This window comes from Jaculus jaculus, chromosome 9, assembly GCF_020740685.1.
Source record: "Jaculus jaculus isolate mJacJac1 chromosome 9, mJacJac1.mat.Y.cur, whole genome shotgun sequence".
Lineage (NCBI taxonomy): Eukaryota > Metazoa > Chordata > Mammalia > Rodentia > Dipodidae > Jaculus > Jaculus jaculus.
Window position 1 is genome coordinate 137,084,018 of NC_059110.1, and position 23,461 is coordinate 137,107,478.

The 23,461-nt window shown below is 44.6% G+C and overlaps 1 protein-coding gene across 5 annotated transcripts in view; it reads left to right on the forward strand.

Annotated features, from left to right (window-relative positions):
* Tex2 (testis expressed 2) overlaps positions 1 to 23,461 on the forward strand; it is a 135,953-nt gene that overhangs the window by 36,021 nt on the left and 76,471 nt on the right. For 2 of the 5 annotated variants that reach the window (XM_045158289.1, XM_045158293.1), the window contains exons 1-2: positions 10,350 to 10,437; positions 20,590 to 22,258. In XM_045158289.1, coding sequence (XP_045014224.1) covers positions 20,615 to 22,258 — 1,644 coding nt within the window. In that variant the 5' untranslated portion in view covers positions 10,350 to 10,437; positions 20,590 to 20,614. Of the gene's footprint in view, positions 1 to 7,500; positions 7,563 to 10,349; positions 10,438 to 20,589; positions 22,259 to 23,461 lie in introns of those variants that run through there. The other 3 variants (XM_045158290.1, XM_045158292.1, XM_045158291.1) reach the window with 2 other exon arrangements.

Genomic DNA, 23,461 nt, shown 5'->3' on the forward strand with positions numbered 1-23,461 from the left:
ATTTTTTATTTTATTTTGTGGTGAATTCCATGTTAACCTGGGCTAGAGTGAGACTTTACATAGACCAGGCTAGCCTTTAAGAGGCAGAGAGAGAGAATGGCCACGTCAGGACCCTTAGCCACTGCAAACGAACTCCAAATGCATGCACCCCCTTGTGCATCCATCTTACGTGGGTCCTGGAGAATCAAACCAGCATCCTTTGGCTTTGCAGGCACACACTTTAATCACTAAGCTGTGTCTCCAGCCCCAGGCTAGCCTTTTTATAAAAAAATATATATTTTGGGGGCTGGAGACACGGCTTAGCAGTTAAGGTTCATGCCTGTGAAGCCTAAGAACCCTGGTTCAATTCTCCAGGTCCCACATAAACCAGATGCACATGGTGGCACATGCATCTGGAGTTTGTTTGCAGTGGCTGGAGGCCCTGATATGTGTGTGTGTGTGTGTGTGTGTGTGTGTGTGTGTGTGTGTATGTATTTGAGGTAGGGTCTCACTCTAGCCCAGGCTGATATGGAATTCACTGTGTAGTCTCAGGGTAGCCTTGAACTCATGGCAATCCTTCTACCTCTGCCTCCCAAGTGCTGGGATTAAAGGTATGTGCCACCATGCCCAACTTATAAATTTTTCAGAAATTTTATTTGCAAGCAGAGAGAGAGAGAGATAGTGGACACATCAGGGTTTCTTGCCACTACAAACAAGTTCTAGATGCATGTGCCACTTTGTGCATCTGGCTGTACATGAGTACTGGGGAACAACCTGGGTTGATAGGCTTTGCAGGTTGGTGCCTTAACCTCTGAGCCATCTCCCCAGCCCTAGTCTTAGAAGCAGAGAGAGAGAGTGAAAGAGAGAAAGTATTGGTGTGCCAGGGCCTCTTGCCACTGCAAATGAACTCCAGATGCATGTGCCAGTTTGTGCATCTGGCTTTCCATGAGTACTGTGGAATCACACCCAGACTGGCAGGCTTTGCAAACAGGTGCCTTTAAGTGCCGAGCCATCTCCCCTGCCCTAGTCTTGAATTTACTGTGCAGCCCAGGCTTGTTTTAACTTGCGGTGATCCTCTGGTTTCAGCTTTAGAAGTAGAATCACAGGCATTTCTCATCATACCTGGCCTCTCTCTGAGTTGATGAAGTCACTGCATAGTGGTATTCTTATTTATTTATTTATTTGCAAGGAGAGAGTGTGTGTATATGGGAGTGCCATGGCCTTGTGCAAACACCAGATGCAAGTGCCACTTTGTGCATCTGCCACTATGTGGGTACTTGGGAATCAAACTCAGGTCGTCAGGCATTGCAAGCAAGCACTTTAACTACCAAGTTACTGCTCTAGCCCATAGTGGTATTCTTTTTTTTTTTTTATTCTTTTTAATTTATTTTTTAACTTTTTTGGTTTTTTAATTTTTATTCATTTATTTATTTATTTGAGAGAAAAGTAGATAGAGACAGAGAATGGGCATGCAAGGGCCTCTAGCCACTGCAAATGAACTCCAGATACATGCTCCACCTTGTGCATCTGACTTACATGGGTACTGGGGAATAGAACCTGGGTCCTTAGGCTTCTCAAGCAAGTGCCTTAACCACTAATCCATCTCTCCAGCCCTCCCCCCCCCATTTTTGAGGTAGGGTCTCACTCTAGCCCAGGCTGACCTGGAATTCACTATGCAGTCTCAGGCTGGCCTCGAACTCACAGCGATCCTCCTGCTTTGACCTCTTATGCGCTATAATTAAAGGTGTGCGCCCATAGTGGTATTCTTTATTGTAAAAATTAAAGTTGCTAAAAAAGAAAAAAAAAATAAAGTCACTGTCATAAGGTTTTGGAAGAAAAATAAAACTGTATACTTTCTCAAAATAAATAAATAAATAAATAAATAAACCATTCTACATCTTCCTTAAGTAGAATAACCGCCAGGTTGATCAGGCCTTTGAGAACAAGTGACGGGACATCTTGGTGTGGTACTTTACTCTATCATGACGAGGCAAAGGGAGAAGGCAGTAAGGTTAATTGTGACCTTCTAATGCGAACACCTCATAGCTTATGAAGTGCTGTTCCATTTATTCTCTCTCAACAGTTCGAGTGTTGGGATGGGGTGGGGTTCTGCCATTGGGAACCTAAGCTGACAGGTCAAGAAGTGCAGAGCCAGCCAGGTGACTGCTGAGCCTATGCTCTCTGCAGGTAGCCTTGGTGTCAGCTGTACCATGGCGAACAATTTGGGGCATTGAGCTCTCTGAGCAGTATTTAATTGGCTTCAGATTGCACATGGATGGCCTGAATCCTTTATGCCTGTTTTGGTGTCGTGCTTTGGCAGATAACACTCTCTGAGGACTCTCAAATGACAGAAGAAAATAACCCATAACACCCTCACTACTAATCATCTGGAAAGAGCAGGATACTCCTGTGGGCTGGTCATCAGACCAGTGAACAGAAAGCTATCAAGATCGCAATTTCACAGTGGATGTTTCTTTGGAACATCAGCAGAGCCCCTGTACAGCCATCAGGCTTAAGGCACCTCCAAAATTAGATCAGGCAGTCTGGTTCTGTGCTGTGGACTCAGATTTCTGGTTATGAAAAGCTACTTGTGCTTAATTTTCTCTGATCTGCCAAGAAGCAGCATTTCTCATCTTCCTTCATTCATCCAGGTTTCTTTATTCCACCTACCTCTTTTCCATACACCTCATTTCTGTCTTCTGCCTTGTGTGTGGCCTTTAAGAAGGTGCCAAGGCAGACATTCAGGGTTGGACATTGTGGAGGCCCCGTCTGGTCTGAAGGGCTGGGAACAGAGCCCCACTTAAATACCGTGCACCTTTGCAGCAAAGATCAGGAAGAAGACATGGTCTCTTTGTGTCATGTGCCCATGGCAGCAGCTTTCTATTTCTGATTCCTCATTTAACACATCTGACTGACTGACCTGCAGGAGGAGAAGATGTGTCTTACAGAGTGAGAGCCTGGAAGTGGTGTCTTTGAGAGTACTGTAGACTGGATTAACCAATTAATTATGAGTTCCCAGGAGTAGCTGGTACTGTACTCCTGCTGAGTTCCTGCTCCATTGCCTCTCTGTGTAAGCGTAGTGTGTTCCTACTATCCCACGTTGTTTTAGGCTAGTGATCTCAATTCCCAGGGTATGACGAGAGAGAGAATATGAGTATGTGTGTGTGTGTATACACACAACTGGGCTTATGATTACTGGGGAATGTTTTTAATTTTTTTGTTTCTTTTGTTAATATTTTATTTATTTATTTATTTGAGAGAGAGACAGAAGAGAGACAGAAATAAAGGGAATGGGCATGTCAGGGCCTCCAGCCACTGCAAATGAACTCCAGACATATGTGCCACCTTGTACAACTGGCTTACATGGGTCCTGGGGAATCAAACCTGGGTCCTTTGGCTTTGCAGGCAAGTGCCTTAACCACTAAGCCATCTCTCTGGCCCATGGGGAATGATTTTTAATCAAACTATGTGTCTTCCAGTCTCCACTGCTCAATTGTGGTAAGTCCTGGGATGACAGAGAATGGCTGGGTCATCTGTGTGTTTAAGATTTTGTGTATCTCTCCTTTGCCTAATTCTCCTGTGATTAAGAAAATGGAGGCTCAAGAGGTTGCTTAGTGGTTAAGGGCATTTGCTTGCAAAGCCTGACAGCTCAGGTTTAATTCTCTAGTACTCATGTAAATCCAGATGCACAAAGTGGTGCCTGAATCTGGAGTTCATTTACAGTGGCAAGAGGCCCTGGCATGCCCATATTCATATTCTCTCCCTCCCACCCTCCCTCCCTCCTTCTCTCCCTCCCTCTCTCTCTCTTCTCCCCTTCTCTGCAAATAAATACATTAATAATATTTTTTTAAAAGAAAGAAAGTAGGAGAAGCTGGGGTGGTGATGCACCTTTAGTCTCAGAACTCTGGAAGCTGAAGTAGGATTGCCATGGGTTTGAGGCCAGCCTGGGGCTACATAGTGAGTTCTAGGTTTGCCTGGGCTAGAGTGAGAACCTTCCAAAACGAGAAACAGAAAAGAAGAAAGGAAGGAAGAGAGGGAGGAAAGAGATGGCCAACTGGGTAAAAGTGCCTGTTGTGCAAACATGACCTGAGTTTGGATCTCCAGAACTCATATTAAGCCAGATGTGGTAGCTCATGTCTATAATCCCAGTGTGCTTATGATGAAATGGGAGGTGGAAAAGGGAGAATCTCTGGAAGCTTGTAAGCCAGCTAGTCTGGTGTATGCAGCTTCAAACAGCAAGAGACTCTGCCCAAAACAAGGTGACAGGTGAGGCCTTACACCTGAGATTACCCACTTAACTCTTGCCCCTCTTCAGCATGAGGTCAGCTGCTTCCAAAGTGTGACTGTGCTGGCAGATAAAAAGATGCTGAATGATATGAGGGAGCTCAGAAACTGGTTTCTAAACCATCCTCTAGGTGAGTATGGTGATTCATACCTGTGATCCCAACATTAGGAGGTTGAGGCAGGAAGATTGCTGCAAGTTCAAAGTCAGTTTGGACCCTATAGTGGGTTCCAATCCAGCCTGGCCTGTAGAGTGAGACCCTATCTCTAAAGCAAACAAAACCAACAGCAGAAAGAGATTAATGTAAACTCCTGCTCTCATTCAATGGCATCATTTAAGAAATGGATCTGATTGGGCTTGAGAGATGGCTTAGTGGCTAAGGTACTTGTCTGCAAAGCCATCAGACCCAGGTTCAATTCCCCAGGACCTACATGAACCAGATGCATAAGGGAGTGCATGCATCTGGAGTTCATTTGCAGTGGCTGGAGGCCTTGGCATGCCCATTTTATCTGTCTCTCTCTTTCAAATAAATAAATAAAAAGATTTCTGGAAAGATTGCCCTTTAAAAAACAGGAAAGAAAAAAAATAAAAAATAAAAAATAAAAACAGGAAAGAAAGAAATGGTCCTTTTGACCAGCCTTACACTGATTGCAGACAAAGATAACCTCCACAACGAAACACCAACTGTTACTACTGCTGCTCTCTGTAGCCAGCTAGGCCCTGTTGCGTACGCGTTCCTTTTACTACCTGTAGTCAGTGTGCACATGCCATGCAAAGTTCTGCTTTTCCATTGTGTATTTCAGCATACCAGCCTTTCCTTGTTGCTACACTGGCCTGTGCCTGCCATTATCAGTGGTCACAGCTTCTTCCTGAACTAAACCTAAAGTCAGACAGTCAGGACACTTTCATTCTGGAGATTAGAGAAGGCTGGAGAAGAGGTGCCTGTGAATGGGCTAAGTCGACCCAAATAAGAAAGATGTGCTCAGGCCTGCTGCAGATGCCAATAATAATGATAGCTCACATCTGTAAGTGTTACTTCTCAATTCTTCTAACATCCTCTGTGAGGGAGGCTTTGTTGTCTTCATTTTATATGACTCGTCAGGGTCACATGCTGATAGCAAGGGAGCAAGGTTCGGAAGCTGAGCCTGTTTAATTTCATGGTTTGACTTCTTAATGAGTGGGGGGGGGGGCAAATAGAAAAAATGAGCCCACCAGGGCCTCTAGCCACCACAAATGAACTCCAGACGTATGCACCACCTGTGTATCTAGCTTTACATGTGCACTAAGGAGTGGAACCAGGGTCCTTAATTTGCAGGCAAGTGCCTTAACCACTGAGCAATCTCTCTAGCCCCTTAATGGGTTTTTTTGTTTTTTGGTTTTTTTTTTTTGAGGTAGGGTCTCACTCTCGCTCAGGCTGACCTGGAATTCACTCTGTAGTCTCAGGATGGCCTTGAACTCATGGCAGTCCTCCTACCTCTGCCTCCTAAATGCTGGGAGCGCCACCACGCCCAGCTCCCTTAATGAATTTTTTGTGTGTGCGGTACTGTTGGTCATTCAACTCTTACTACACTTCAGGAATCTAACCATATTCCTTTCACCTTAAGTCCTTAAGGGAGACACGCCTGTTATACCTTAAAATTACAGAAGCTTGATACTAAAGTGAGTATAGTATCTGCTACCGACAAGCAGATGTCCCAGAGCATGGCCAGTGCAGGAGGGTTTGTCCCTTTCCCTAGGGGTGCAGTGATAGACGCAGCTGCCTGCATCCAGTCTTGGCTGCAATCTGTAGCCAGTCACTAAGATACGCTGACTTGAATGGATCCGAACAGTGGCTACAAAGCACTACTTAAGCACCTAAACAGTAATTTGTAGAAAATATCAGAAATCTTGGGAATAATTTTGGCATATAGGTAGCTTGATTTTTTTTGTGTGTGTGTGGGGGGGGGGTTGGTTGTTTTTTCGAGGTAGAGTTTCACTCTAGCCCAGGCTGACCTGGAATTCTCAAGGTGACCTCAAACTCATGGTGATCCTCCTACCTCTGCCTCCCCAGTGCTGAGCAGATTAAAGGTGTGTGCCGCCATGCCCAGTGGCAGCTGGATTTTTGCCCTCACCTTGTAACTTAACCTCCATCAAGTTCCTATGCATGTTTATTGGAAGCTCTGCTCAATCTCTGGACCAGTCTAAAGTCCTCATGTGTTCTCCCTGATGGTGCCTTTCCTGGTGATGCATGGACGTTATTGAGGTCTTTCCTGGCTCAGCTGTTCCCAAGAGACTTTTTGTGCTCAGAGCTCTGTGACTGTGTCACATGCTGCATGGCATGGGCCCCTGTGTGCCAGAGGCAGCAGGGCTAGTTCCTCCATGCTCTCCCAAAGTCTCGTTTCTGTTGAATGAAAAACTGACCTACATGAATCAAAGCTGACTCATACGCTTGAGCTGGATTGGAAATGGAATTCCGACTCAGAAGTCTGTTGACCAGGTGGATAAGGAGAATGCCTGAGCTTACCCACAGGACCTTTGATTTCCTTACTAGAACTCTTTTTCTTGCATCATCTGAACTACAGTGGTCTGGAGGACTAAGGTAGAGAACCTCAGAGATGACCATTTGGGTTAAAAGCCTTGTTGATAATCCCATGATAGATGAGAATGGGGTGGGGTGGGTGGGAGTGAGGGGACTCACAGGTTTGATGGGTTTAGAATTGGATCTGATTGGAGCCGGAGAGGGTCTGGGGATGGGAAAAATGATAGGTGTATATAGTTGGGTTATGTGAGATAAGATGGCATCTCCCACCACCTTCTCAGTGAACTGGGTTCCAAGGCATCTGATATGGAGAAAGAAGGGAGGCAAAATTGAAGACCTGGCTGAAGTTCAGAATCACTCAGTGAAGAATATAACTAGGACTCTAACTAAGTAATTCAGTAATTTCCTGAAAACAGTGAGGGTGGGGTTGGGCTCCCAGGACCAGGCCTGCACACGGGGGTCCACCACTACTGCCCAACTCTTTCTGCCTCACTCTCTCTAGCTGGCTGTGAGCACAGGCTGTGGCAGTCTCTGAGGCCTAGGAACAGGCGGTAGGCAGTGTGTTAATGACAGGGAGAGTGGCCGGGCCTGTAAGTAGCTCTTGAAAACTGGGCTAGGCCTTCCCTTACCTTGTTCTCCTTCACATTTTCTTTTTCTTTCTTTTGGTTTTTTAGAGTGTCCTGCTCTAGCCCAGGCTGACCGGGAATTCACTATGTAATCTCAGGGTGGCCTCGAACACTCAGCAATCCTCTTACCTCAGCCTCCTGAGTGCTGGAATTAAAGGTATGTGCCACCATGCCCACCTCATATTTTCTTTTTTTTTTTTTTTTTAATTTTTATTAACATTTTCCATGATTATAAAATATATCCCATGGTAATTCCCTCCCTCCCCACCCCCACACTTTCCCGTTTGAAATTCCATTCTCCATCATATTACCTCCCCATTACAATCATTGTAATTACATATATACAATATCAACCTATTGAGTATCCTCCTCCCTTCCTTTCTCCACCCTTTATGTCTCCTTTTCAACTTACTGGCCTCTGCTACTAAGTATTTTCATTCTCACGCAGAAGCCCAGTCATCTGTAGCTAGGATCCACATATGAGAGAGAACATGTGGCGCTTGGCTTTCTGGGCCTGGGTTACCTGACTTAGTATAATACTTTCCAGGTCCATCCATTTTTCTGCAAATTTCATAACTTCATTTTTCTTTACCACTGAGTAGAACTCCATTGTATAAATGTACCACATCTTCATTATCCACTCATCTGTTGAGGGACATCTAGGCTGGTTCCATTTCCCAGCTATTATAAATTGAGCAGCAATAAACATGGTTGAGCATGTACTTCTAAGGAAATGAGATGAGTCCTTTGGATATATGCCTAGAAGCGCTATAGCTGGGTCATATGGTAGATCAATCTCTAGCTGTTTTAGGAACCTCCACACTGTTTTCCACAATGGCTGGACCAGATTGCATTCCCACCAGCAGTGCAGAAGGGTTCCTTTTTTTCCACATCCCCACCAACATTTATGATCATTTGTTTTCATGATGGTGGCCAATCTGACAGGAGTGAGATGGAATCTCAATGTAGTTTTAATCTGCATTTCCCTGATGACTAGTGACGTAGAACATTTTTTTAGATGCTTATATGCCATTCGTATTTCTTCCTTTGAGAACTCTCTATTTAGCTCCATAGCCCTTTTTTTTTTTTTTTTGGTTTTTCGAGGTAGGGTCTCACTCTAGCCCAGGCTGACCTGGAATTAACTCTGTAGTCTCAGGGTGGCCTCGAACTCACGGTGATCCTCCTACCTCTGCCTCCCGAGTGCTGGGATTAAAGGCGTGCGCCACCATGCCCGGCCTCATAGCCCAATTTTTGATTGGCTTGTTTGATTCCTTATTATTTAACTTTTTGAGTTCTTTGTATATCCTAGATATTAATCCTCTATCAGATATATAGCTGGCGAAGATTTTTTCCCATTCTGTAGGTTGCCTCTTTGCTTTTTTCACTGTGTCCTTTGCGGTGCAAAATCTTTGTAATTTCATTAGGTCCCAGTGGTTAATCTGTGGTTTTATTGCCTGAGCAATTGGGGTTGTATTCAGAAAGTCTTTGCCAAGACCAATATGTTGAAGGGTTTCCCCTACTTTTTCCTCTAGCACTTTCAGAGTTTCAGGTCTGATGTTAAGGTCTTTAATCCATTTGGACTTAATTCTTGTGCATGGCGAGAGAGAAGAATCTATTTTCATCCTTCTGCAGATATTTATCCAGTTTTCAAAACACCATTTGCTGAAGAGGCTGTCTCTTCTCCAATGAGTATTTTTGGCATTTTTATCGAATATCAGGTGGCTATAGCTACTTGGGCTTACATCTGGGTCCTCTATTCTGTTCCACTGATCTACATGTCTGTTTTTGTGCCAGTACCATGCTGTTTTTGTTACTATGGCTCTGTAGTATAGGTTAAAATCAGGTATGGTGATACCACCAACCTCTTTTTTGTTGCTCAGTATTATTTTAGATATTCGAGGTTTTTTGTGATTCCAAATGAATTTTTGGATTGTTTTTTCTATTTCCATGAAGAAAGCCTTTGGAATTTTGATAGGGATTGCATTAAATGTGTAGATTGCTTTACCACCTCATATTTTCTTAAAGAAAGAGGGCCAGGTGTGGTAGGACATGCCTTTTAATCCCAGCACTCAGGAGGCAGAGGTAGGAGGATTGTTGTGAGTTCAAGGCCAACCTGAGACTACATAGTAAATTCCTGGTCAGCCTGAGCTAGAGTGAGACTCTACTTTGAAAATCAAAAAACAAAAGAAAGAGGAAGAGGTTCATTTTTCATGCGAGGGCACTGAGTTATGTCTCTGGAAGAATAAGAAGGCTCATCAGCCCTCTGGCTGGTGGGAACGTGGAGGTGGGTACTTTGAATCCACAGCTTGGAGTTTGTGCTTGGGGTGATGTGCGTACTGGGAAAGAATGGCTGAAACACGGGAGTAGAGGATATGATGGGAATTTGGCCTCTGTCACAGCCAGAGCAAAGGCAGCCAGGGCAGTGGAGGGTGAGGGCAGCAGGATGCCTGAGGAGACCAGATGGATGCCTGACCTCCATTGTCCTGCATATACTGTGCAATGACCTGAGGCTTGTTCCTGACAGCACTCTACCTATGACCAGAACATGTAAGGGATGGTTTTACTGCTGGACCAAACAAGGCAGGCTCGAGATTACAAGTGCTGCTAATGTGAAATGGGCTATTTGAAAAATATTTTTAACTTAATTTCCTTAGGCACATTACTAAGTTGAAGTGCACCCTGGTTTCCTTTGCCTAACTTTAACAGTTGCCAAGAATTTCTTCTGCAAAATGGAAAAGTAGGACTCTTACATATCTTCTGTGTGGTGGAATTTAGAACCTCCTGGAAAATTCCTTGACAATGGAGGAGTCTCCTGAGTTTCTAGCTGAGAGGAAAAGTGAATGGGCTCCCACTGCCATGTAAGAGTCTTGCTTCCTCTTGGAGCTCCTGGTTCAGCTTCCTCATGGCCACACTTGGTATGTCTTTCAGTGACCAGCTAGCAGTTGTCAGAATCTCACACATGGGCAGAGCTCTTGGGCCCCATCACAAGGCTGCCTCAGGTCCAGTCTTTCTTGGCGTAGTCCACAGCAGTGGTGAGTTGACTGTGGACCTTTCCCTCTTGGCGTAGAGGCAAGTGCTTCTCCTCAGGGAGGACACAGGGTGGCAGCTGGCCAGGTAAGGATCGAGTCTCTGCTAGGAACATAATAGCATCTACTTTCGCAGGTCTTGAACTTGGCCTTGGGTTTGCCTAGTCCCCTGCTTTGTCTGCCACTTAGAATGTGCTCTCAACTCATCTGTGCCAGCTTGTCAGTGCCACAAAGGCCAGCACCCAAGTGGTCTTTGGGAGGCTTCTGCCATATCTTCTCTCACCAACTCCCCATTGTTTGCTTACATACACACCTCAGCCCTGATTTTTCACTTATTTATTTGAGACAGTCTCACACTATATCCCACATTGGTTTACAAACAGCCTCTCCAGTGTTAAGATTATAAGCATGTGCTACCACTCCCAGCTCAAACCTGAGGTTGTTTTTTTTTTAATTAATTAATTAAATTTTAAATGTAGAAAGAGAGAATAGATGTGCCAGGGTCTCTTGCCACTATAAATGAACTCCAAACACATGTACCACTTGGAGCATTTGGGGTGTTGAATCCTGGCTTGTTAGGCTTTGCAAGAAGGTGACTTAACCACTGAGCAATCTCTCCAGCCCTGAGATCATTTTTTTTACAAGGAAAAAGACAATGAAAACGAGCACTACAGGGCCTCCTGCCACTGCAAAGGAACCCCAGGCGCATGTGCCACTTTGTGCATCTGGCTTTATGTGTGTACTGGGGAATTGAACCCAGGCTGTCAGACTTTGTAAACAAGTGCCTTTAATTGCTAAGCCATCTCTCTAGCCCCTCAAACCTGAATTTTAAAAACATAAACTAGTTAATTAAAATATGAACCCATTTGACCCAACACCTTTGCTTTTAGAAACATACTACCTTAGACTGGCTATTGTGTTTCTGTAATGGAAAGCTTTCCACAGGGCCGGTCATGCAGCTCAGTGGTAGAATGCCTGCCCAGCATATACAAAGCCCTGGGCTTGGTCCCAGTTCCACACGAAAGAAAACAAAGAAAGGGTTTACGCAAAGTGCTAAGCCTGGTACCTGGTGCAGAGCAAGCCCTCTGTAAATGTTAACTTCTCATGGAATCATTTCATCCGGGTGGTCTTGAGGAACTTTGTGGCAATTGCTCCATGCACTGCTCATGTACTTGAGTGTCAGTGATGTCTTGAAATTGACTACTAAAGACCTTAAGGAGCTCCTCAGAAGGGCAAGTTTCACTTCTCCTTTGGAATGCACAAGTGGTTTATGTCCAAAATGTGATTTCCTTTAACTTTAAAATTTGAAAGAGCCAGGCATGGTGACCCATGCCAATTCTTTCTCTCTTCCTCTTTCTCTTTCTTTGACTAATAAATAAATAAAATAAAATATTAAAAAGAAAACACAGGCTGGGTGTGGTGGTGCACGCCTTTAATCCCAGCACTCAGGAGGCAGAGGCAGGAGGGTCTCTGTGCGTTTGAGGCCACTCTGAGACTACACAGTGAATTCTAGGTCAGCCTGGGCAAGAGTGAGACCCTACCTTGGAAAATAAACAAACACAGAAATTTTTTGAAAGATGAGCCAGGTGAGGTTATATATGCCTTTAATCTCAGTACTCTGGATGCTGAGGTAGGAGGATCACCATGAATTCTTGGCCAGCCTGGGCTACAAAGTAAGTTCTAGATCAGCCTGGGCTAGAGTGAGACCCTACTTTGAAAAAGAAAAGGACATTTTTTTAAAATTTTTTTTTGTTTTATCTTTATTTATTTATTTGAGAGTGAGAGCGAGAGTGAGAGAGAGAGAGAAAGAGAGGAAGAGAGGGAGAATGGGCACGCCAGGGCTTCCAGCCACTGCAAACGAACTACAGACGCATGTGCCCACTTGTGCATCTGGCTAACTTGGGTCTTGGGGAATCGAGCATTGAACCGGGGTCCTTAGGCTTCACAGGCAAGCACGTAACTGCTAAGCCATCTCTGCAGCCCAAAAAGGACATTTTTTTAAGGTGAATATGCCTTTTGTCATTCACCTAACTTCCTGAGCCTATTATTATTTCAAAATAAAGCTTAAAAATCTGTTGGGCATGGTGGCACATGCCTTTAATCCCAACATTTGGGAGACAGAGGTTGGAGGAGACATGAGTTTGAAGCCACCTTTAGACTACATAGTGTATTCCAGGTCAGCCTGGGCTAGAGTGAGACCCTACCTCACAAAATCAGAAAGAAAGAAAGAAAGAAAGAAAGAGAGAGAGAGAGAGAGAGAGAGAGAGAGAGAGAGAGAGAGAGAAAGAAAGAAAGAAAGAAAGAAAGAAAGAGAGAGAGAGAGAGAGAGAGAAAGAAAGAAAGAAAGAAAGAAATGGGGCTAGATGGCTAAGCAGCTAAGATGCTTGCCTGCAAAGCCTAATGACCTGGGTTCAGTTCCCTAGTGCTCACTTAAAGCCAGATGCTCAAAGAGTCAGTCATACATGTCTGGAGACCATTTACAGTGGCTGGAGGACCTAGAGCACCCACTCTCTGTCTCCTTCTCTTTGCTTATAAGTAAATAAGCACCTTTCTCACTACCTATAACCCTGCTTGATAGCTCCAGGTGGTTCAGAGCTATTGAGGACAAAATGGGAAGAGCTAATGATAAGCTATAGTTAGGAAACTATACTATACTTATTTTGGTTGGTTGATTTTTTTTTTTTAAGGTAGCATCTCACTCTAGCCCAGGCTGACCTGGAATTCACTATGTAGTCTTAGGGTGGCCCCAAATTCATAGCGATCCTCCTACCTCTGCCTCCCAAGCTCTGGGATCAAAGGCGTACGCCACCACGCCTGGCTTGTTTGGCTCTTTTTGTTTTGTTTTGATGTTGTTTATCAAGGTAGGGTCTCACTCTAGCCCAGGCTGACCTGGAATTCACTATGTAATCTCAGAGAGGCCTCTAACTTAAAGCAAGTTACCTCCTACCTTAGCCTCCTGAGTGCTGCGGTTAAAGGCATGTGCCACCACTCCTAGCAGGGAGAGAGAGAATGGGTGCTCCAGGGCCTCCAGCTATTGCAAACAAACTCCCGATTCATGCACCACTTTGTGTATCTGGCTTTATGTGGTACTGGGGAATTGGACCTGGGTTGTTAGGCTTTGCAGGCAAGTATCTTAACTGCTGAGCCATATCTCTAGCCCCTACTTGTTTTTGTTTTAAAATACTTTATTTATTTGAGAGAGAGAGGCAGATAGAATGGGAACACCAGGGCCTCTAGACACTGCAAAAAAACTCCAGATGTGTGCACAACCTTGTACATCTAGCTTTACATGAGTACTAGGGAATCGAACCTGGGTCCTTGGGCTTTCCATGCAAGTGCCTTAAGCCATCTCTTCAGCTCTTGATTGGTTTTTGAGTCAGGTCTCCTGTAGCAGAAGCTGGCCTCAAGCTCCTGCTCTTCCTGCCTGTTCCGCTGAAGTGCTGGGACTACAGGTGTGTGCCATCATGTCTAGCCTGAGTATTCAGTTCTACTCTAGAGGTTTTGCCCTCATCTCAGTGCCATTCTGCTATGTCCACTTGTTGTCTCTAAGGTTCCCTTTCCACCCCAGTGCATGGCACTGGCTTTATAGACGTCTACAGACCAGGTATGGTGGTGCTGGAGGTGTGGCCTAGTTTTGAATGCATTATTGTGAGTTAAATCTGATTTCATTTTTAGAAACATGTAGTGACCTATAAGGAGAATTTTTTGTTTGTTTGTTTTTCAAACTATGGTCTCACTCTAGTTTAGGCTGATCGGGCATTCGCTGTGTAGTCTCAGGGCGGCCTTGAACTCACAGCTATCCTCCTACCTCTGTGTTCCAAGTGCTGGGATTACAGGCGTGAGCCACCACACCAGGCTATAAAGAGAAATTCTAATCATAAGGGACACATTTGAGCCTGTTACTCCGGGATGTGGCACTTTTCCAGCAGTGGTGGGAGGGTGGCCCTGCTGGTTTATTATCAGTGTAAGCCTTGTGTGCCAGGTGGTGGTGGTGTGGATCTTCCTGCGTGGGTGGAGGCATTGGTTGTAGGGTTTGTGTGGTGGTTATGGATTTCCCCCAATAGATTCAGGAGTTTTATTCAAGGTTGTAACTTAATAGATTTTCAGCTGCCTGGCTGGAGGAGGTGTCACTGTGGGTGCATTCTGGGGTCCAGCCCTAAGGTGTGTTAGGGGACAGATCTGAATTCCAGCCTAAGGTATGCAGATTGCTTGAGTTCTGCCTGGGGTTCCTGGAGTGTGCTCCCTTCTGGTGCTGGTGGTGCTATTTCTCTCTGTGTGGACCTGTGAAAGGGGCCAGCTTCTGCCACCATGATGGAACTTCCATGGATCTGTAAGCTTCAATAAATCCTGTTCCTCCCATAAAGTGTACCTGGTTTGGAAGTTCATCCCAGCAGCTGACTATGGCACTTAGGAACCTAATTTAATGGAAAAGGAGTTCCTAAGTTTCTACCAATCCAGGACTAAAAGTCTTGGAGGACTGCTCACACTAACAGTTGAATCTTGTCTTTTTCTTTAAGTGAAGCTAAGGCCAGTACTAGTTCATTATCTACCATGGCTAGCTATACATACATATATATATTTGTGAGGCATAGTATCAACAAACTAGAACAGCTGCTTCATTGACTTTAAATGAATCAAGAGATGGCTGTTAAGATGTGCTTGAGATTTTAGATCAAATCAGACCTGCTTTTCTAATATGGCTGCTGGTGACCAGATTCAATATTCTATGTGGCACCAAGGCAGAAAGTTGCTCTTATGCCTCTTTCATTCCCCTTTTTCAAAATCAACTCCAATTTAAAATACACAGAGAGGCATCAAGGCATCCTTTGTAAGAAAACACAGCTTGCTTTTTTCCTCTGCCAGAAGTTTTTGAATGAAAACTTTTGACTGATATAGCTCAAGGTACTAGGCAGTACTTCCATATGTCAGATGCTTAAATGCACACATGTTCAGGGGCAGCACAGTGTAGAAAGCTCCATTTTACAAAAACAAATTTGATGATGACCTTGATGAATTAGGGATGTTCCTGAGAAATGACACCATTTGAGAGCAAACTTTCCTCTTAGTATTCCACAGGACTGTGCTGTCTGGAGGCGAGTTCCGTTGTCAGTCAAAATGGCTTGTTCCCTTCTGCCTTAAGCTAGCGCAGGAGCGGCAGGACTATTTGGTTTAGGAAGGCTGCACTGAGCAGGTGTGCTCGAGATAATGGAGTTGCTTGTTAAAGCATTTTCATGGCCCTGGTGTAGGACTCCAGGATGGAATACAAATATAGCTGGAGGTAGGAAGAGAGGCTATTAGAAAATTGAACCAAAGGGTGGGGGTGCAGATTCAGAAAAGCTATTATCTCTGTTAATAAATGCCAACAATGAGTCTGAAATAGTTCTTCATTTCTCATTGTGCAATCTGATTTATTGTTGATTGATTTTTTCATGGCTTGATGATTGCTAACCCTTTTGGGGTATCTGGAAATTCAGTAAGCTTTATTGATGTTTTGGTGTTCTGATTCCACTCTGATTCCACTGATAGCTTGTGGAGCTCACAACAGGGAAGACAACTGGCTCCTGTTTGAAGCCTGTATTGGCTTTTTTTGTTGTTGCTGCTCATGTCAGATGGAAGTCATTGATTTGTTTCTTATCTGTAGACTGGATGGAATAAAGAATCCTATATAAATTCTGGAGTGGTAAACACTTATTAGAAATTTCCTCCATCTTACTGAGACAAACTCCTTTTCAGGGACAGTAGCTTTGATGGAGAAAAACAGGCAGGATGTCCTGCTTTCCAGGAACATCACTGGCCAAGGCCAAGGCGCAGAAAGGATTTGGCTCCAAGTTGGTGGGTTGGTTTGTTTCCTCTTAAGTATGTGGAGCTGTGGATGCATTCACATCAGTTATCTTGGAATTCACCACACTGAAGTGTAAGCACTAAAGAACAACACAAGGTGTGTGTTTTTTAATTTTATTTTTATTTATTTGAAAGAGAGAGTGAGAGTGAGGAAGAAAGAAAGAGTTAGTGCACCAGGGTCTCCAGCCACTGCAAACGACCTCTAGAAATGTGCACCACCCTGGTATCTGGCTTACGTGGGTCTTGGGGAATAGAACCTGGGTCCTTCCATTTTGCAGGCAAGCGCCTTAACTGCTAAGCCATCTCTCCAGCTGTTTCTTGTAGTAGTTGTTGTTGTTGTTTGTTTTGTTTTTGTTTTTATTTTTGAGGTAGGGTCTCACTCTAGCCCAGGCTGACCTGGAATTCACTTTGTAGTCTCAGGTTGACCTTGACATCATGGCGATCCTCCTACCTCAGCCTCCCAAGTGCTGGGATTAAAGGCGTGTGCTACCATGTCTGGTAGGTGTATTATTTTGTTTTACTTTGTTTTTGTTTTTGTTATTGAGACACTGTCTCACTATGAAACCTAGACAGACTTGGAACTTCATGTGTTTCCCAGGCTAGCCTCAAACTGACAATCTTCTTGTCTCAGCCTCGAGTGTGCCCAGAGCACAGGCATAAGCCATCCTGCCTGGCTATTTGAAGTTTGAGCTGGCATAAATAATTCAAAATATTAAGTTATTTCATTAAGAGTTTTAACTTGCGAGGCAGAGGTAGGAGGATCACCATGAGCTCGAAGCCACCCTGAGACTACATAGTGAATTCCAGGTCAGCCTGGACTAGAGTGAAACCCTACTTTGGCAAACAAAAAAAAAAAAAAAAGGAGAGTTTTAATGGGTGAAATTTAAATTTGATTTTCTGTTTTAAGAGCAAGAGACACACACAGAGAGAGAGAATTGGCACACTAGGGCCTCAGCCACTGAAGTTGAACGCCAGATGCTTGCGCCACCTACAGGGCATGTGCAACCTTGCGCTTGCTTCACCTCTGTGCATCTGGCTTATGTGGGATCTGGAGAGTAGAACATGGGTCCTTAGGCTTCACAGGCAAGCACCCCAACTGCTAAGCCATCTCTCCAGCCCTATTTTTTTTTCTACTTTTTGCAAAGCAGGGTGAGAGAAAATGAGCACACCAGGGTCTCTTGTCACTGCAAACGAACTTCAGATGCATGTGCCACTTTGTGCATCTGGCTTTTTTGGAGAATTGCACCTGTGCCATCAGGCTTGGCAAGCAAGTGCCTTTAACCACTGAGCCATCTCCCTAGCCCACCAAATTATTTTAATTATATATGTAAAGAAGAATTTCAAATTGAAGTAACAGTTTTATCATCTTAGCCATTGACTATACATCTCAGTAGTAACTGTACAGTAGTTTAGTTCAACAGTTCAAATTGTTGTGCAGCCAGTCTCACTTAGAAAACTCTATGTCCACTAAATAACAATTCCCTAGGCTTGAGAGATGACTTAGTGGTTAAGGCACTTGCTTGCAAAGCATAAGGACCCAGATTTAATTCCCTAGTACCCATGTAATCCAAATGTACAAGGTGGCGCATGCATCTGAAGTTTGTTTGCAGTGGCTAGAGACTCTGGTGAGCCCATTCTTTCTCTCTCTCTCTTTCAAGTAAGTAAAAAAAAAATATATATATATATATATATATATATATGTATATGTATATGTATATACATATATATTCTATATATATTTTTTTTAATTTTATTTATTTATTTATTTGAGAGTGACAGACACAGAGAGAAAGACAGATAGAGGGAGAGAGAGAGAATGGGCGCACCAGGGCTTCCAGCCACTGCAAACGAACTCCAGACACGTGCGCCCCCTTGTGCATCTGGCTAACGTGGGTCCTGGGGAACCGAGCCTCGAACCGGGGTCCTTAGGCTTCACAGGCAAGCGCTTAACCGCTAAGCCATCTCTCCAGCCCTATATATATTTTTTTTTAAGCTCCTCATTTCCTTCTCTCCCAACCCTGGTAACAGTCAACATTCTGCTTTTTTTTTTTTTTTTTTTTTTGGCTTTCTGAGGTATGGTGTCACTCTAGCTCAGGCTGACCTCAAATTCACCATCTAGTCTCAGGGTGTCCTTGAACTCACAGTGATCCTCCTACCTCTGCCTCCCAAGTGCTGAGATTAAAGGCATGTACCACTACACCTGGCTTACCATTCTGCTTTCTATTTGAGTAACTACCTTAGTAGTTGGACTGTTTTGCAGCCTCACCAACAGTATACATGATTTCTCTACATCCTTGCTAACACTTTTCTTTTTTCCATTGCAGCCATTTCTGGGTGTAAAGTAATTTTGTAGTTTTAATTTTCGTTGCCCTAATAATTAGTGTTATTTTTCCACATGTATGTTAGCTACTTGTATGTATTTTTTTTGTAGACAACTTCCATAATTATAGACAATAACCCATGGTAATTCCATCCCTCCCCACTTCCCCCTTTGAAACTCCACTCTCCATTATATCCCCTCCCCCTCTCAATCAGTCTCTCTTTTATTTTGACAACATCATCTTTTCCTCCTACTTTACTGGTCTTTTATAGGTAGTACCAGGCACTTTGAGGTCATAGGTTGTCCAGGCCATTTTGTGTCTGGAAGAGTGCATTGTAAGGAGTCCTACCCTTTCTTTGGCTCTTACATTCTTTCTGCCACCTCTTCCGCAATGGACCCTTAGCCTTGGAAGGTGTGATAGAGATCTTTTAGTGCTGAGCACTCCTCTGTCACTTCTTCTAAGCACTATGGTGGTGCCATATTTATTTACTTATTTATTTATTTATTTAGGTTTCTCGAGGTAGGGTTTCACTCTAGCCCAGGCTGACCTGGAATTCACTATGTAGTCTCAGAGTGCCCTGAACTCATGGTGATCCTCCTACCTCTGCCTCTTGTGTGCAGGAATTAGAGGCATGTGCCACCACATGGGGGCTCTAGCACCAATTTTTTTTTTAGAATTGCCTCTATAATTTTCTTTTTTATTTACCCTTATAAAAGTTGGTGGCAGAAAACTGAATTATTCCTGGTGTGGTGGTTTGATTCAGGTTTTCCCCATAAACTTATATGTTCTGAATGCTTGATCCCCAGCAGATAGCAATTTGAGAATTGGAGCTGTATGTGCCACCATGCTTACTACTTTAATTTTTTGACAATTTTGTATGTAATATATTCTGATCATATCTACTCACATCTTGGCTCTTTTGTTGGCATCTCTGTCCACTTGTAGAATTCCATCTTGTGAGGCCTGACATGAGGCCCAGTAATAATAATGTAAGTAGCCAGCCAGGTGTAGTGGTACACACTTGCAGTCTAAGCACTGAGAAGCAGGAGGTTATGAGTTTGAGGACAGCCTGGGCTGTGTAGTAAGTACCAGGCTAAAAGGCAGTAAGTGGGTATGGAGAGATGCCATGTATTGGATGTCACAGGTGAGCCTGGCATCTTCTGTTTTACAGCTCTCAAGTATCTACCTTCTCTCTAGCCAGAAGGGCAGAGAGATGGCCCCACACCTGTCGCTGCAGTCCTCATTAGAGTTCTAGATTGGCCATAGGCTACAGCATTGACATTTCATGGGTGTTGTTTTTTTTTTTTTTTTTTTTGAATAATGGATTCAGTTTACAGTGTGGTATTTTTATCTGAAGCCTCAGAACATAGTAGTGTCTTCATGGCTGCCCAAATACTCTGGCCGGATGGTACCTGCCATTGGAGAGCAAAGAAACCAACAGGCCATGGTAATTAGTTTACAGACTTCCACACGTGGGTAGGTGTTTTGCCACTTATAGGCAGTGGCAAGAGAGTATGAGTGTTGTGTGAGAATTGCAGGGGAAGCAGCACCTCTCCTGGGTTAGCATCTTACAGCTTCAAGACACGGGTTAAGGGTTTGTTCTGAGAGCCTCTGGAGCACCAGATGCTGCCATGTATCCTGGGGACTGCTGGTGACAACTGTTGTGCAAGTGCTTCAGGCTTCACTCTAGAGAAGTGTTGGTAGAAATGAACCAGTTAAAAGGAGGGAAACAGTTTTCAGATGTTGTGGAGTGAGGCAGATTGGCATTTAAAACGCTGCTGTGTTGTGTGCTCTATAAAAGAGAATGCCTAACTGGAACTTACCTAGTAAAAATTAAAATATTAAACCTTCCAAAGTGAGAAACAGTGGACCTCTGCCCAGTAAAAGCATAATTGCCTTTTAAGCTGGGCTTCATCCGCACACTGATCCACGCATGGCAGTGCCTCCTACAGAGAAGCCCCTCTCTGACTCCTGCTTTTCTCTCTGTTTTCCGTAGAGCCTGAGCCCTTGGGAAGCTGGCGATGACAAGTCTGAATGGTCGCCATGCCGAGAAAACCACTGACATGCCAAAACCATCAGCCCCCAAAGTGCACGTGCAGAGGTCTGTGTCCCGAGACACCATTGCCATTCACTTCTCAGCATCCGGGGAGGAGGAGGAGGAAGAGGAGGAGGAGTTCAGGGAGTATCTTCAGGAGGGGCTAGATGACCAAAGCATTGTAACGGGGCTCGAAGCCAAGGAGGATCTGTATCTTGAGCCACAGGGTGGCCATGATGCCACAGGCCCCGCTGCCTCACCTGCCCTGGCAGATGGACGGTCTGGGTCTGAGGCCCCTGCCATTTTGCCCATGTCTGAGAACACTGTAAAGCTGCTGGAGTCTTCTGCTCCAGCAGTGCAAGTATTAAGTACAGTGCCACCGGCTCTGTCCCCAGGGACATCTTCGTCGGTGCCCTTAGCTAGCTCTCCCAGTGTGTCGTCCCTTTCCGAGCAGAAAACCAATTCTTCCTCCCCATTGTCCTCTCCTTCCAAGTCTCCTGTCCTCTCGTCCAGTGCCTCGTCCTCCACCCTCTCCAGCACAAAGCCCTTCATGAGCTTGGTGAAGTCCCTGTCAACTGAGGTGGAGCCAAGAGATTCTCCCCACCCCCCAAGGCACAGGCATTTGATGAAGACGCTGGTCAAGTCCCTGTCCACAGACACCTCTCGACAGGACCCGGACACCGTGTCCTACAAACCACCTGACTCCAAGCTGAATTTGCACCTGTTCAAGCAGTTCACACAGCCACGGAACACAGGTGGTGATTCCAAAACCGCTCCTTCCTCCCCACTGACGTCCCCTTCCGATACACGCTCCTTTTTCAAAGTGCCCGAAATGGAGGCGAAAATCGAAGACACTAAACGACGCCTTTCAGAAGTCATCTATGAGCCTTTTCAGCTCCTTAGCAAAATCATGGGAGAAGAAAGTGGCAGCCATAGGCCCAAAGCCTTATCTTCAAGTGCTTCAGAACTTTCCAACCTGTCCAGCTTGAATGGGCACTTGGAAAGCAATAACAACTACAGCATTAAGGAAGAGGAGTGTGACTCTGAGGGAGATGGTGACAGCAGTGACTCCCACATCCCCAGGGGTGACCACCCCAAGTCCACCGAAGAACCTGTGAAAGAGGTGGAAGTGAAGGGTTCCCAGGCGAGCAGTCTGAAGGATCTAGGCCTGAAAACAAGTTCTCTTGTTCTTGAGAAATGTTCTCTGTCTGCCTTAGTGAGCAAAGAGGATGAAGAGTTCTGTGAGCTGTACGCGGAGGACTTTGAGCTGGAGTCTGAGGGTGAGGGAAGGCTTGATAAGCCCCTAGATGTCCCCCTCAAGCCCGAGGTGCTTGCGGATGATAGTGGGGTTCTGGACAGTGAGGATGAGGCGGATGAAGCCACGCCGCACCCAGAGTTACCCGTGAAGACATTGGGCTTCTTGATAATGTGTGTCTATGCGTACCTCATCCTCCCTCTCCCCTACTACATGAGCGGGCTTTTCCTGGGCATGGGCCTGGGGTTCATGACTGCGGTTTGCACGATTTGGTTTTTTACACCACCAAGTGCTCACAGATATCACAAGTCACGTAAAGCTCTGCAACACTGGAACACCAGATCTTTGGACATCAAAGAACCTGAAGTTCTGAAGGTAAGCTTCTACCTGCGGGCAGGCACGGGGAGTAAGTAGAGCTGACTTAATTCTGAGGCTGGTTGTTAAAGGTTTTTGCAACAGGACTGTTTTTTAAGAATTGGGAGGGGGTGGCTGGAGAGATGGCTCAGTGGTTAAGGCACTTGCCTGCCAAACCTAATGACCCAAGTTCAATCCCCAGTACCTACAAAAAGCCAGATGCACACAAAGTGGCTCATGCATCTGGAGTTTATTTGCAGTGGCTAGAGGCCCTGGTGAACCCATTTTATTCTCTCTTTCTCCTCTCTCTCTCTCTCTGCTTGCAAATAAATAAGATTTGGGGGGAAAAAGAATTTGGGAGTCTGTTTCAGGAAGCCAAAAGACTTAGCTTATTGTAGCTCACACTTGCTAATTCACCTGGTAGTTTTCTGGAATTCTTCATGGCCCTAGAAAAGCGACACATCCAGTTCCTGTTTAGGTCTGTCTGTAAGCTTGCCAGGGATTGCTGCCTGCTAAGTGCTTGTTGTAGTACAGTATTTTTGAGCCCCTGGAATCAGGTTAAATGCTCCAGTTGCAAGAGAAGACAAGAAGGAAGAGGCCAGTAAATAAATGTCAGCGGGTGGTCTTTGCTGCTGTCTTCTCTTTGTGCACAGAGGGATGTGGGCTAGAAAAAAAATGTCACCTTTCTGTGCATGTCAGATGGCATTTGGGCCTTCTGGTGGGTGCATGACATGATCTGTCAGAGTGCAGGATAAATGTATCAGAATTTCTATTTATGCTATTAAAATTTCCTAGTTACTATGTATGCTTCATGAGATTCTCAGAACAAACATAGAATTGTCATATATATATATATACACATATATATATATATGTATATATATATATGTTGTAAAATTAACTTCACATCAACAAAAGGCATTTGATGCTTCAAGTTTTACACATGAGGGATCCTGAGCTCTGAATTATGGTCATTGGTTCAAGTTTCCTTGCCATTAAATCAAGTCATTTGGAGCCTGTTGTGTGCCCCTTCTTTCCCCATGATATTTCTCTGCAGAAATTCAACCTGGATCTTCACTTGGAAGCCCTTGCTGCCATGGTAGGAGATGTATGAGAAGAATTTAGTTTCCTTGGAGCTGTGCGCATGTGTGCACACGCCACCAGGCCTAAGCCACTGGAAGGGAATTACACAATTAATGATTTAATATACTACTTTTGGGTTTG